The 13,088-nt window shown below is 40.0% G+C and overlaps 1 protein-coding gene across 2 annotated transcripts in view; it reads right to left on the bottom strand.

Moving 5' to 3' along the window:
* The window catches only part of RHBDF1 (rhomboid 5 homolog 1), a 148,421-nt gene that overhangs the window by 74,088 nt on the left and 61,245 nt on the right, over window positions 1-13,088 (bottom strand). For both annotated transcript variants that reach the window (XM_044303376.1, XM_044303378.1), the window contains exon 2: window positions 9,935-10,073. In XM_044303376.1, the coding sequence (XP_044159311.1) occupies window positions 9,935-10,048 (114 nt within the window). In that variant the 5' untranslated portion in view covers window positions 10,049-10,073. The remainder of the gene's footprint in view (window positions 1-9,934; window positions 10,074-13,088) is intronic.

The following is a 13,088-nucleotide window of genomic DNA, read 5'->3' as shown; positions in this document are numbered from 1 at the left end:
TTAGATCTCGGTAGGTGTCACATAGCGGTGCTTGTACTGAAAATGCCCGCCTCCTGGTGCTCGAAATTGCCTGCCAGCAAAGGAATAAATGTATGATTTTATCAACAACTATGGCACAGACAGTAAGGCGGAAGGTATAAACTGCAGGATCACCCCTACCAGGCTATGTGCCTGGTTTAATAGGGGTGATCTGGTGACCGAGCCGCTTTAAGCTTAGTTTACAAGGAGGGTGCATGCCCTAGAACGTTTATCATTACTAAATGTAGAAAGTAACACACATTTTGGTGTAAATGTAACTTGTCAACAGCAGGTGCAGATTTTATTTTCTGACTTCAAAAAAATACGCCAAATGTATGATTTTTTTTTTTTTATGAATCTGCGGCAACTCATCCCACTGATGGAAACTCTGCCCCTAAATCCGGCTTTGCACGGGTATATTTCATCTATTTTATTTAATGTTTGTGTGTCTCATTAAAAGATATATACATTATCCACTATAACAATAACATCCACAGGACCCTCCTCTTTAACACTGACCTCCACAGCGGCCGCTCCACAGTACCCTGTCTCATTAACAGTGATTTACACAATAACCTGCCCCCTTAACAGTGACCGCCACAAAGATCTGTTTCCTTAAAATGTGACCTCCACAACGCCCCGTCCCCTTAACAGTGACTTCTACAGCACCCCGCCCCTTAACACTGACCTCCACAGCGGCCACTCCACAGTACCCTGTCTCATTAACAGTGATTTACACAATAAAATGCCCCCTTAACAGTGACCTCCACAAAGATCTGTTTCCTTAAAATGTGACCTCCACAACACCCCGTCCCCTTAACAGTGACTTCTACAGCACCTCGCCCCTTAACACTGACCTCCATAGCGGACCGTCCACTTAACTGTGACCTCCCTGTTTCCCTGTCCAGTGAACAGAGGCCTCCACAGTGCCCGTCCATTTAACAGTGACCCCCACAGCATCCCGCCCCTTAACAGTGACCTCCACAGTTCCCGCCCCTTTAACAGTGACCTTCACAGCATCTCGCCCCCTTAACAGTGACCTCCACAGCAGACCGTCCCTCTAAAAGTGACCTCCACAGCAGCCGCCCCTTTATTAGTGATCTCCACAGCAGCCACCCCTATATTAGTGATCTCCACAGTACCCCATCTACTTAACAGTGATTTCCACAACACCCCTTCCCCTTAACAGTTACAGCAATCTGCCCCTTAACACTGACCTCCATAGCGGACCGTCCCCTTAACTATGACCTCTACAGCAGCCTGCACCTAGGGTGGCTAGAGGTCCAGTATTAGGCTAGACTGTCCGGCTTTTAGACCAACTGTCCTCCATCCGGCGCAGGGCCTGGATGGAAACAGGGATGTCCTTTTGAACACCTCACTCTCAGACAGCAGCACTGTACTGTCTGCGTGTGAGCTTCAGGGAGAAAGTCACCCTTTCTCCCACCCCTGCAGTTGACAGAAGTTGATTTGTACCTTCATTTTTTCAATCCCTGTCGGCTGCGGAGTGGGAGGGGCGTGGCCTAACCAGACGGAGCTTAGGGGCGGGGCTTTTAAGTCCGTCTTCTGAATGGCCACCCTACCTGCTCCCTGAACTGTGACCTCCACACTCTGCTCCCTTGACAATGTCATCCACAGCGCCCTGCCCCTTTAAAGCTGACCTACAGCAGTGAAGAAAAATGGCTGGGTTGTTATGGAAACCTGGAGTAAAACTGTGAGAAGGTTGAGACTAAGGGCCTGCAAGCTTCTATTGGCTGATAAGGGTCATGTGACCAGGCTTCTATTGGCTAATGCATTTTTTTGTGAATATCTCAGGAATGGTGCGTGCTAGAGAGCTGAGACCCAGTCTAAAGGCTTCCCGGACATCTGTACATGTACCTGTGTGACACATTTCGTGATTGTAAATGTGAAGGGGTGGATTCCTTTAGCGGACATACACACACACATACATACACTCAGCTTTATACATTAGATTCTAGGCCTATTACTATTCTGCATCATTTATAATATGTAGTTTTACTCTTCTTATTGTTTTTAGAATTTTCCAGGGGGCATATATTCTAGGCTAGGATGCAATGTTGGTGCAGTACCTAATACCTCTCTTGGCTGATTCCCCCTAGGATCAATATGGTATGTTTTGGGTAATTTATGGCAATTTTCAAATTCTAGTACAAAATCTAACATGATGACATCAAAGGTATACAACAGGGATCAGAACTCCAGCTGCTGTGAAACTACAAGTCCCAGCATGCACACAGAACAGCTGGAGTGCCAGAGGTTGCTGATGCCTGGTATACAACATCAGTTATCCAGATACTGTATAGCAAGGCATGTTTGTGGTCTTTTTTCCCTTTAAACCCTTGTAATGTAGTTGGTAAGGGGTGCCTGATACTTGGTGTTCCTGAAGTTTGAAGTAACTGTATATGCGTACTGCACACTGAAGACTTTTAGGTGGCGCCAGGAGGGGCCAGGAAACTATGTAAAAAAGAGCATAGCTACACTGAAGCCATCATCAGGGTGAGATGAGTCTTGCTACCACTTTCTCTATTTGTATCATATAGGTGTCCGCCAGGTGCTATCTTGGGAACTGGTCAATGGGAAGCTTGCTCATTTGTTCGCGGCTTTGGTGTCTGTGACTTAATTTATTATGCACTATTTACTATGTTATTTTTTGTCATTATTATATCTTACCTAAATCATATTAAGTAAACTTTTTCCCTGAATCGCAGAATTCACGATAATACAGAAACTAATGGACGAATCAATCTTAAAGGCAGACTGCCAAAGTCAAATCATCAAGTCACTTGGCCCACAATGATGTATAATATCATATACGGCGTACATTCTGGAAGTCATTTTCTATTGTGGAGTACGCTTTCATTGACATCATGACATCTGCTCTATTAAGAAAAAGGACGGTTTATTTGGCCCCTGGGTACATCCTGTATTCTCATTACATATACACATGATCGAGCAATGACTGATCTGCCTGCACATGCAAACGTTTGGTGGAATTTATTGTTTGGATGTGGGCAGACATCAAACTGGACCTTCACTTGTCAAAGCCCTGCACAGCCTGCTTCTTGCAGGCTCTGATACAATCTAAGCCATGCTCCTCCATTATTATTCCTGGCAAGTGAGATCACCATGAGCGTACAATGCCACAGGGGTTGTTTAGATTAGAAAAAAGTAGTGAACACTTATCTTCATCAGTCAGGGGTGGAATCAGCAGATAAAAAAAAATCTGTGTAATATACATTGACAATTGCTTATCAAAACATTATTATTAACTTAACACGTTCAGGACCTAGGACGAGTATACTCGTCCTGGAGCACGGTACTGCAGCCCCCAGATGGATGGGGTGACAGAGGGAGGGAGCTCCCCTCCTTCCCCTTCCGCGTCTGCTCAGTTGTGGCAGACGGGGAAGGTTCCCATGGCAACAGGACGCCTTCTCAGGCATCCTGCTGTCCATGGTGCTGAACAGAGCTATGCTAAAGGCATAGATCTGTTCAGACAGTGTAAGTAAAATACAGTACAATACACTATATGGTAAATTGTACTGTATTATACAGACATCAGACCCACTGGATCTTCAAGAACCAAGTTGGTCTGGGTCCAAAAAATGTAAAAAAAGTGAAAAAAAGACTTTTATCACTGAATAAAAATTAAAAAAATAAAATACACTACACATATTAGATATCGCCGCGTCCGTAACGACCTGATCTATAAAACGGTCATGTTACTTTCCCCGCACGGTGAACGCCATAAAAATAAAAAAATAAAACCTATCAGGAAATCGAAATTTTGCCCACCTTACTTCCCATAAAAGGTAATAAAAGTGATCAAAAGAGTCGCATGTACTCCAAAATAGTACCAATCAAACCGTCACCTCATCCCGCAAAAAATGAGCCCCTACATGAGACAATGGCCCAAAAAATAAAAAAACTATGGGGACACTATAACATGATTTTTTTGTTTGTTTCAAAAATGAAATCATTGTGTAAAACTTACATAAATAAAAAAAAGTATACATATTAGGTATCGCCGCATCCATATCGACCGGCTCTATAAAAATAACACATGACCTAACCCCTCAGGTGAACACCGTAAAAAAATAAAAATGGTGTAAAAAAAGCCATTTTTTGTCATCTTATGTCACAAAAAGTGTAATAGCAAGCGATCAAAAAGTCATATGCACCCCAAAATAGTGCAAATAAAACCGTCATCTCATCCCACAAAAAATGAGACCCTACTTTAGATAATCACCCAAACACTGAAAAAACTATGGCTCTCAGACTATGGAGACACTAAAACATATTTTTTTTGTTTAAAAAATGAAATCATTGTGTAAAACTTACATAAATAAAAAAAATTGTATACATATTAGGTATCGCCGCGTCCGTAACAACCTGCTCCATAAAAATACCACATGATCTAACCTGTCAGATGAATGTTGTAAATAACAAAAAAAAAAAAAACGATGCCAAAAAAGCTATTTCTTGTTAACTTGCCTCACAAAAAGTGTAATATAAAGCACCGAAAAATCATATGTACCCTAAACTAGTACCAACAAAACTTCCACCCTATCCTGTAGATTCTAAAATGGGGTAACTTTTTTGGAGTTTCTACTCTAGGGGTGCATCAGAGGGGCTTCAAATGGGACATGGTGTCCAAAAAAACTGTCTAGCAAAATCTGCCTTCCAAAAACCGTATGGCATTCCTTTCCTTCCGTGCCCTGCCGTGTGCCCGTACAGCAGTTTTACGACCACATATGGGGTGTTTCTGTAAACTACAGAATCAGGGCCATAAATAATGGGTTTTGTATGGCTGTTAACCCTTGCTTTGTAACTGGAAAAAATATTAAAATGGAAAATCTGCCAAAAAAGTGAAATTTTGAAATTGTATCTCTATTTTCCATTAATTCTTGTGGAACACCTAAAGGGTTAACAAAGTTTGTAAAATCAGTTTTGAATACCTTGAGGGGTGTAGTTTCTAGAATGGTGTCATTTTTGGGTGGTTTCTAACATATAAGCCTCACAAAGTGACTTCAGACCTGAACTGGTCCCTAAAAATTGGGTTTTTTAAAAGTTCAGAACAATTTCAAGATTTGCTTCCAAACTTCTAAGCCTTGGAACATCCCCAAAATATAAAATATCATTCCCAAAATGATGCAAACATGAAGTAGACATATGGGGAATGTAAAGTAATAACTATGTTTGTAGGTATTGCTATGTATTATAGAAGTAGAGAAATTGAAACTTGGAAAGTTGCAATTTTTTTTAAATTTTTGGTAAATTTGTTTTTTTTATAAATAAAAATTTATTTTTTTTACTTCATTTTACCAGTGTCATGAAGTACAATATGTGCCGAAAAAACAATCTCAGAATGGCCTGGATAAGTCAAAGCGTTTTAAAGTTATCACCATATAAAGTGACACTGGTCAGATTTGCAAAAAATGGCCTGGTCCTTAAGGTGAAAATGAGCTCGGTCCTTAAGGTGTTAAAGGGGTTATCCCATCCTGCAAAGTTGCTTTCATTGTGGTACTTTTAGTATAATAATAAACGTGCCCTATGCATGGTATTTTCACTATGGCCCCCTTCTCTCCCTATTTCTAAAGGGCCCTTTACATGGGCCGAGAATTGCACAGTGATGATCGGGTGGTGTAAATGTACTACCGATTACCCGATGAACAGTGACTTCATGTCATAAAACTGTTATATATTGTGTTCACAGAAGCAGAAAATATAATATGCCTTTAAGATTCAGTATATGGATGTGAGGTAAGCACAATGACACAGCAGAAACAACAGAAAGCATAGAGTTAAACTGTTGTTGCTGGGCAGGAATCTTGACCAATCACAGCCAGCCTCACACACTGCAGGAGTTTTGACCAATCACAGCCAGGGCTGCTAGAATCATTGCACCACAGGAGAGAAGCTGAACAGACATTCACTCCACTAAGAGCTGTGTTTTATGGAAGCAGAGAGGCCAAAATAGGTATTTAAAACAGTTATATAATGTTCCTGCTGTTAATATAGTGATTAGAACCGTATACTGAACCAGTTATATGTGTGTTTACTTACAGTTCCACGAATTGCAAACTACAAAGTTCACAATCCAAATTCAAATTCCATATTTCAATCCAAATTGCATACAACCATACCAGATCATACTCAACCAATCTGCAAATAGTTGCTACTAACTGCATACTGCACATTGCGACCAAATTCAGCAAGTAGAACTATTAGTTAGACCTCAGATATACCTCTCAGAGAGATCATAAAGTGAGAGTACAGATACTGGAGAGAGAAATATATCCACCATTTTATGTTGAATGACAAGATTGAATAGTTGAACCACCATCTTATGTATACCGCCATTTTATGAATCTTTATGCAACACGTGTTATGTACATGGACTATCTGCTCTGGAGGCGGCAGTGTTATATGAAGAAAAGTTGAAGTTAATAAAGAAGTTATTTCAAGCATTTGTTGTGCTCTTTAAACCTACTGTTTCCATAGAACGGCGCTAGAGGAATTACAGAATAATAGACAGTCTGGTTAGACTAAAAAGTTTGAGATATCAATATTCTTCTAATGCCACAGCGCAAAAGACACTTCATACTGCTGCGTCTGCAACACAGCTGGCCCTAATAGAACAGTACTATACTTGTCTGTTATGCAGACAATAATAAGACATGTTCTATTTTTTTGCGGAACGGACACACGGACATACGGAAATGGAATGTACACGTAGTAACTTCCTTTTTTTTTTGCAGACCCCTTAAAATTAATGGTTCCGCATACGGTCCTAAAAAAACACGAACTGACACGGAAAGAAAATATGTCTGTGTGTATAAGCCCTTATAAGTGTGCACTGATCACTAGTTGCATCATGTTTATATTCTTTTTAATAAAAAGGGAAAGTAAAAGAGGAGTTATGCTTCTCTCACATTCGTGGTACAGCCTTCTGGCAGGTTTAACAGCACAAAAGGCAGAATCGGATGGACAAAAATGGTGGGGCATTAAGTGGTAAATATTTAATCTTATATTTATTTTAATACATTTAGGGACTTTGGGGGCCTTTTAGACAACCCAATTAGGCCTCCTGCATACAATTTATATATTTATTTATATATTTTTTTCCGTTTACGTTCCGTTTTTTGCTTTTCGTATACGGACTGCATACGGAACCATTCATTTCAATAGATCTGCAAAAAAATAAATAAAAATATGGTACTCTGTATGCCTTCCGTTTCCGTATTTCCGTTCCGTTCAAACATAGAACATGTCCTATTATTTCCCGCAAATCACGTTCCGTGGCTCCATTAAAGTCAACGGGGCTGTCAAATAACGGAATGGATACGAAATGCATCGGTATGTTTTCCGTATTCCTTCTGTTTTTGCGGAACCATCTATTGAAAATTTTATGCCAGCCCAATTTTTCTATGTAATTACTGTAAGCTGTATATGCCATGCTTCCGTTTCCGATGCGCAAAAAACAGAAACCAAACGAAAAAAACGGAACGGAAAAACGGGACGGAAAAAACGGAACGGAAGCGGAATGGAAACGGAAACACTACTGAAACAAAAAACTGATCCGTTTAAAACGGACCGCAAAACATCATACGGTCGTGTACAACAGGCCTGAGTGTATTCACTTATTGCTTTGTAGTTATACTGTATGTGCCTCTACCAGACTGCAAAATCTGTGGTGAAAACAACTGGGGTCATTTATCAAACTGGTGTAAAGTAAAACTGGCTTAGTTGCTCATAGCAACCAGATTCCACCTATCATTTTCCAAAGGAGCTGTCAAAAATGCAAGGTGGAATCTGATTGGTTGCTATGGGCAACTAAGCCAGTTCTACTTTACACCAGTTTGATAAAGCACCTCCTCATACAGGTGACTATGCCTCCTTATAACAGGTAAGTCTGGGACTTAATGATCCTCCTGTGTGGCCCTCTGGCAGCTTTCCCTTCCCTTAGTACCTAATGTTTCTGTAGAGAGGGAGCCCTGTGCAGATTCACACTACCAATGGAGAAGAACTAGGGAGAAACATGATTTGGTCTCCATTCATTCAGGGGCCCAATTTCAACAATCTTGTCTCCATCTATGACATATACGCTCTTGTTCTGAAGCTAACTTTCAATCTGAATGAAAAACAAAGGAGGGGTTCATCCACAAACCTGGGACTAAATCTAGCCATAAAATTGAGATCTAACATGTACAGGCCCTCCTGACTCTCACAGCTGATGTTGGGGGAGATAGGGATTGGGCACACCAGATTTCTGGCAGCAGCCTTCTCCCATATTACTATATAGTTATGATTTGTCGAGTCAAGCATGCGTATGTATAGGGGACTCGGGAGACGTGGCTGTTAAAGCGGCTTATTCATGTGTATGGCCAGCTTAAAGGGGTTTGTCATTTGTCCCATGACAAATGTAAAAAATTAAAATTGTAGGCATAGTACATAACAATCTCTTTCTAACAAAGCTAGAATCAGCCCTGTACCTCACATGGATCCAGAGATCTCCACATTCATTGCTCTGCTAGATTTATATCAAGCTGACAGCTCAAGGGGAGTGTCTTTTCTGCTGCAGCCTGGGAGGCGTGTCCATGCTCTCCCTATCACAGCTCAAGGGGAGTGTCCTTTCTGCTGTAGCTCGGGAGGCGTGTCCATTCTGTTGCAGCCCTCTCCCTATCACAGTTTAGGAGGTAGTTAAAGGATGAAACTGAGCAAGTGCGGCCTTCTCAGAGAGCCAGACATAGAAAAAAAAATGTAGCACTATACAGATATATTTTATTTAATAACTCTGTGGCTATGGCAATTTTTTTATTAAAAGCATTTACAGAAGAATTCAGATCCAGGGGCTGGTTTTAAATCTGTAGATTTTTTTTTTTAGGCAGCCCCCAAGCAAATCTACTATAGACAACAATTCTCTAGTAAACCAGAATGGAAAACACTGCATCTGCATCAGGAAACTGGCACCAAAAAAGTCACAATTTTTATATTTGAGCAAAAATATTTGCTGCTCTGGATACTGTTGATAACTGGGTGAAAAGGTGGGTGTAGATGATAATTAAATGCACTAGATATTTATCAACTGTGTAAAAAAAAAGGCACATTCTAACTCCAGTAGGGGCTGGCATACAAAACTGGAGTAACATCTCTAGACAAAAGCGTTATTTTTAACCCCTTCACGCACAGTGACATCCTATTATGTCGCTGAGCCTAGTTTCCTAACACTCAACGTGGTAACAGTATGGTGCTGTGATCCTGCAGGCTCAGAAGGGTGCCTGCTCCTACTACACCCTGCTTCTTGCAGGATGCAATATTAAAATCCCTATAAAACACAAGTATTACAGTGCACAGTACAACCGATCAAGTCTCTTGGGGGACTTAAAAAATGTAAAAACAGTTGACTAATATTTAAACAGAAAAGTTAAAAAATATTTTTAAAAAATTCCCATTTTTAATTATTTAAAAAACAACAAAAACTAGACACATTTGGTATCTTCATAATGGCACTGACCTTCAGAATAAAGTTAACATGTCTATTTTTAGTGTGCAGTGAACACTGTAAAAATGAAACGCTAAAAACAATGGCCCTCATTCAGCTATGTCGAAAGGAAAAAAAAAAAAAGTTGGGGCTTTTGGTGTAGATGAAAAAAAAGAAAAATGCCGTAAGTACCAAACTAGGATGCATTCTTAAGGGCTCAAAGATGTTTGATAAATTTGGAGCACATTACACCAAATTACACTGAAAGCAAAATTGACTTAAAAAATTCCCCTCATGATAAGTTCCGTGCACAGTCACCATAATCTGCATTCAAGTGCATTCACCTTTAAACAGTACTCAGCGATACTTGAAGCTACGGAAGCAGAAAACGAGTAAATCATGAGCATTACGTCATACCTGAACAAAGGTCGGCTCCTCGCTTGTAGTAGTTACAGATGGTATTTCTAATTTTAACCATGGCGGCTTCTTTCGTTGTAAACTGCTTGTACTGTCCCGACGCACTTCAGTCATCTTTGCTCTTTTGTACTTGTTACGCCTATTATCAAAAGAAACATTAAGTATGTTTAATAGTGAAATTATCGTTAATAGTAATTGTGCTGCTAATTTTTTTAAAGGGGTTCTCCGGGCTTTTAATATTGATGACCTATCCTCAGGATAGGTCATCAGTATCAGATCGGCGGTATCGCGCCGTCTCCTTATACAGCTGATCGGCGGGGGGGTGCTGGACCTCCGCTGATCAGGTATTGATGACCTATCCTAAGGATAAGTCATCAAGATTTAAAGCCTGAGACAGAAGGGAGATTTAATTAGTTGGCAGTCAGCCTGGGTGCAGCATTTACATACAGATATATTTTGCTAAAACGGAACAAGAAAAACAGTTCCCATCAAAGCAACCTTAAAGGGAATGTGTCATCAGAAAAGGACCTATTGTTTAAATCACGTTTTTTATGTTTAACATCTTTTTAAATAATTTTGGATATTTTTTTATTTATTTTCCATGTCAATACCTATATTTAAACAAAAAGCATAAAATTCAGCATTTTTCATACTGAGCACTAAGCCTAATAACAGGCACCACTTCTTGGGCTGTACAGATCACTTCACTGCAGTTACCTGCTTATCTATACACAGAGGTAATATCGTTACAGGTAGGATTAGAATGAAAGATAAGACAGGATCCACCATTAACAATAGGTTTGTTAATGGTGGATTGTCAAACAAATGGATTGTCAAAGCCTATCTATTCTTTCCTTGTACAATGACCTCTGCACAGGTCACAGAACCTAGAAAACGCTCCGATCAAAGTCAATGAGGTCCTCTCCTGAAATGGAATGAGCGAACTTCAGTTTTTGAAGTTCGGGTTGGTGTATATGGTGAAATGCATTATGGATTCCGTTACCACGGAACACAATGCAACTCAATGACTCCTGCATAACGGAAACCGCATAGACCCATTATGCAGGCCTTAGACTTCTATTATGACGGAATGCATAACGGAATGCCTCTAAAGGCATTATGGTCTGTATTAACGGAATCCATAACGCAATTCAGCGTAAACCCGAACCTGAAATAGAATTTCTAAAACTGAATTTCGCTCATCCCTACTCCCGACCATGGTGTCTTTTTTAAATGCTGTTAAGAACAGCCCCGGCAGGATGACCACCCCCCAGGGTGGATAAAAATCAATGATTTAAAAAATAAATAAAAATCTTTTTTTTTATTTATTTAAATCAGATATTTTTGATTTAAATCAGATTTTTTTAAATATAAAATGCTTTTTGAGGCAAATATATTACATTCCAAAGGTTATTCCATCATGAAATAAAGATTAGTTTTTTTTAATTATGTAGAATAAGGCTGTATATGCTTAATTCTTTTGGTAAATAATTTTCATTCACAATGTCATGCTCTTCCAGAGGTTTTTGTAGGATTATTGGGCAGTTTCTCTGCCTACAAGATATTATCACAAATGCTTGGTTTACTTTTGCAGTTCTCAAAACTGAATTTGACTCAGCAGAGATCACATGCCTCTTCTTTACAGCAAAAATGTTATAACTTCTGCAAACCTATGAATACAGAATCAACCTTAAAGGCCTTCTGTCACCCCACTAAACTCATATATATATTTTTTTGTGTACTTATAATCCCTATCCTGTGATATTGCCATACATTATGTTATTAATAATTTTCGTTCAGTAGATTTAGCAAAAAACGTACTTTTATGATATGCTAATTACCTGTCTACCAGCAAGTAGGGTGTCTACTTGCTGGTAGCAGCCGCAGAAAACTGCCCCCTCCTCCTGTTGATTGACAGGGCCAGCCGCAATCTCCTCCTCCAGCCGGCCCTGTCAGCATTTCAAAAATCGCGCGCCTGTGTTGATTCGGCGCAGGCACTCTGAGATAAGGAGGCTCGCCTCCTCAGCACTCCCTCAGTGCGCCTGCGCCAATGACGTCTTCTCTTTCGGTGAAAAGGAGGAGGAGATAGCGGCTGGCCCTGTCAATCAACAGGAGGAGGGGGCGGTTTTCTGCGGCTGCTACCAGCAAGTAGACGCCCTACTTGCTGGTAGACAGGTAATTAGCATATCATAAAAGTACGTTTTTTGCTAAATCTACTGAACGAAAATTATTAATAACATAATGTATGGCAATATCGCAGGATAGGGATCATAAGTACACAAAAAAAAAAAAAAAAAGAGTTTAGTGGGGTGACAGAAGCCCTTTAATCAAACTAATATGAAAAGTTGTTCTAAAAATCTTCATCTACTTGCATATTATAAGTTATACCAGCAAGAATTAGTCTTTATGTAGAAAGCTATGATTTAAATCCAGCCTTACTGACTAGTGATTTAAATTGTGATTTAAATAAGTTTGATTTAAATCAAATCCACCCTGCCACCCCCATAATCATGTTCAGGAAATACATTTAAAAAATCTGCAATCAGAAAATTACAAGAGATTAGAAAAAAGTATATGTGTCACTATCTGGTTTTAGCAAGTGGTGACACATTTCCTTTTAACCCTGCATTCCCCACAATTTGGTTTCCATTAAAGCAGTAAGAAAAGGAGCAGTCATTCTGCCAGTCCCGCTGCCGTTTCATGGCTTGTGTGGGTCATACAGTACTTGTAGTAATATTTTTAAAAAAGGGGTTGTCCAGCGGTGATCTGGATCAGATAGTAATCGCATGAGTGGGCCTTTCCTGGCATTCCTGTCTGAGGAAACTGTGGACCAGCCCTGCTGGATAACCCCTTTGAATCTTGTGCAAAATGAATATTTTAACTAGGTCTTGTACAAACTGAATTGGAAAGAAAACTCTGCAATATAGTTAGCTGACGTCAGACATTTATCTACCAGCATCCAATATGAGCCCTTCTTTTTAGGCTAATGTCACATATGTGGCGGAGGTTCTGATAAGAGCTTCTTTCCATATTCTGCCAAAGAAATCAGGACAAAATCAGGACAGTATCTTGTCTGGCAGAACTACAGACACCGTGATGGAATCTTGATGTAGCCCATTACCATCAATGGGACCCATTATCTGCACCAGTGTTT

The sequence above is a fragment of the Bufo gargarizans genome, chromosome 8, assembly GCF_014858855.1.
Source record: "Bufo gargarizans isolate SCDJY-AF-19 chromosome 8, ASM1485885v1, whole genome shotgun sequence".
Lineage (NCBI taxonomy): Eukaryota > Metazoa > Chordata > Amphibia > Anura > Bufonidae > Bufo > Bufo gargarizans.
This window is presented reverse-complemented; position numbering and strand designations above follow the sequence as displayed.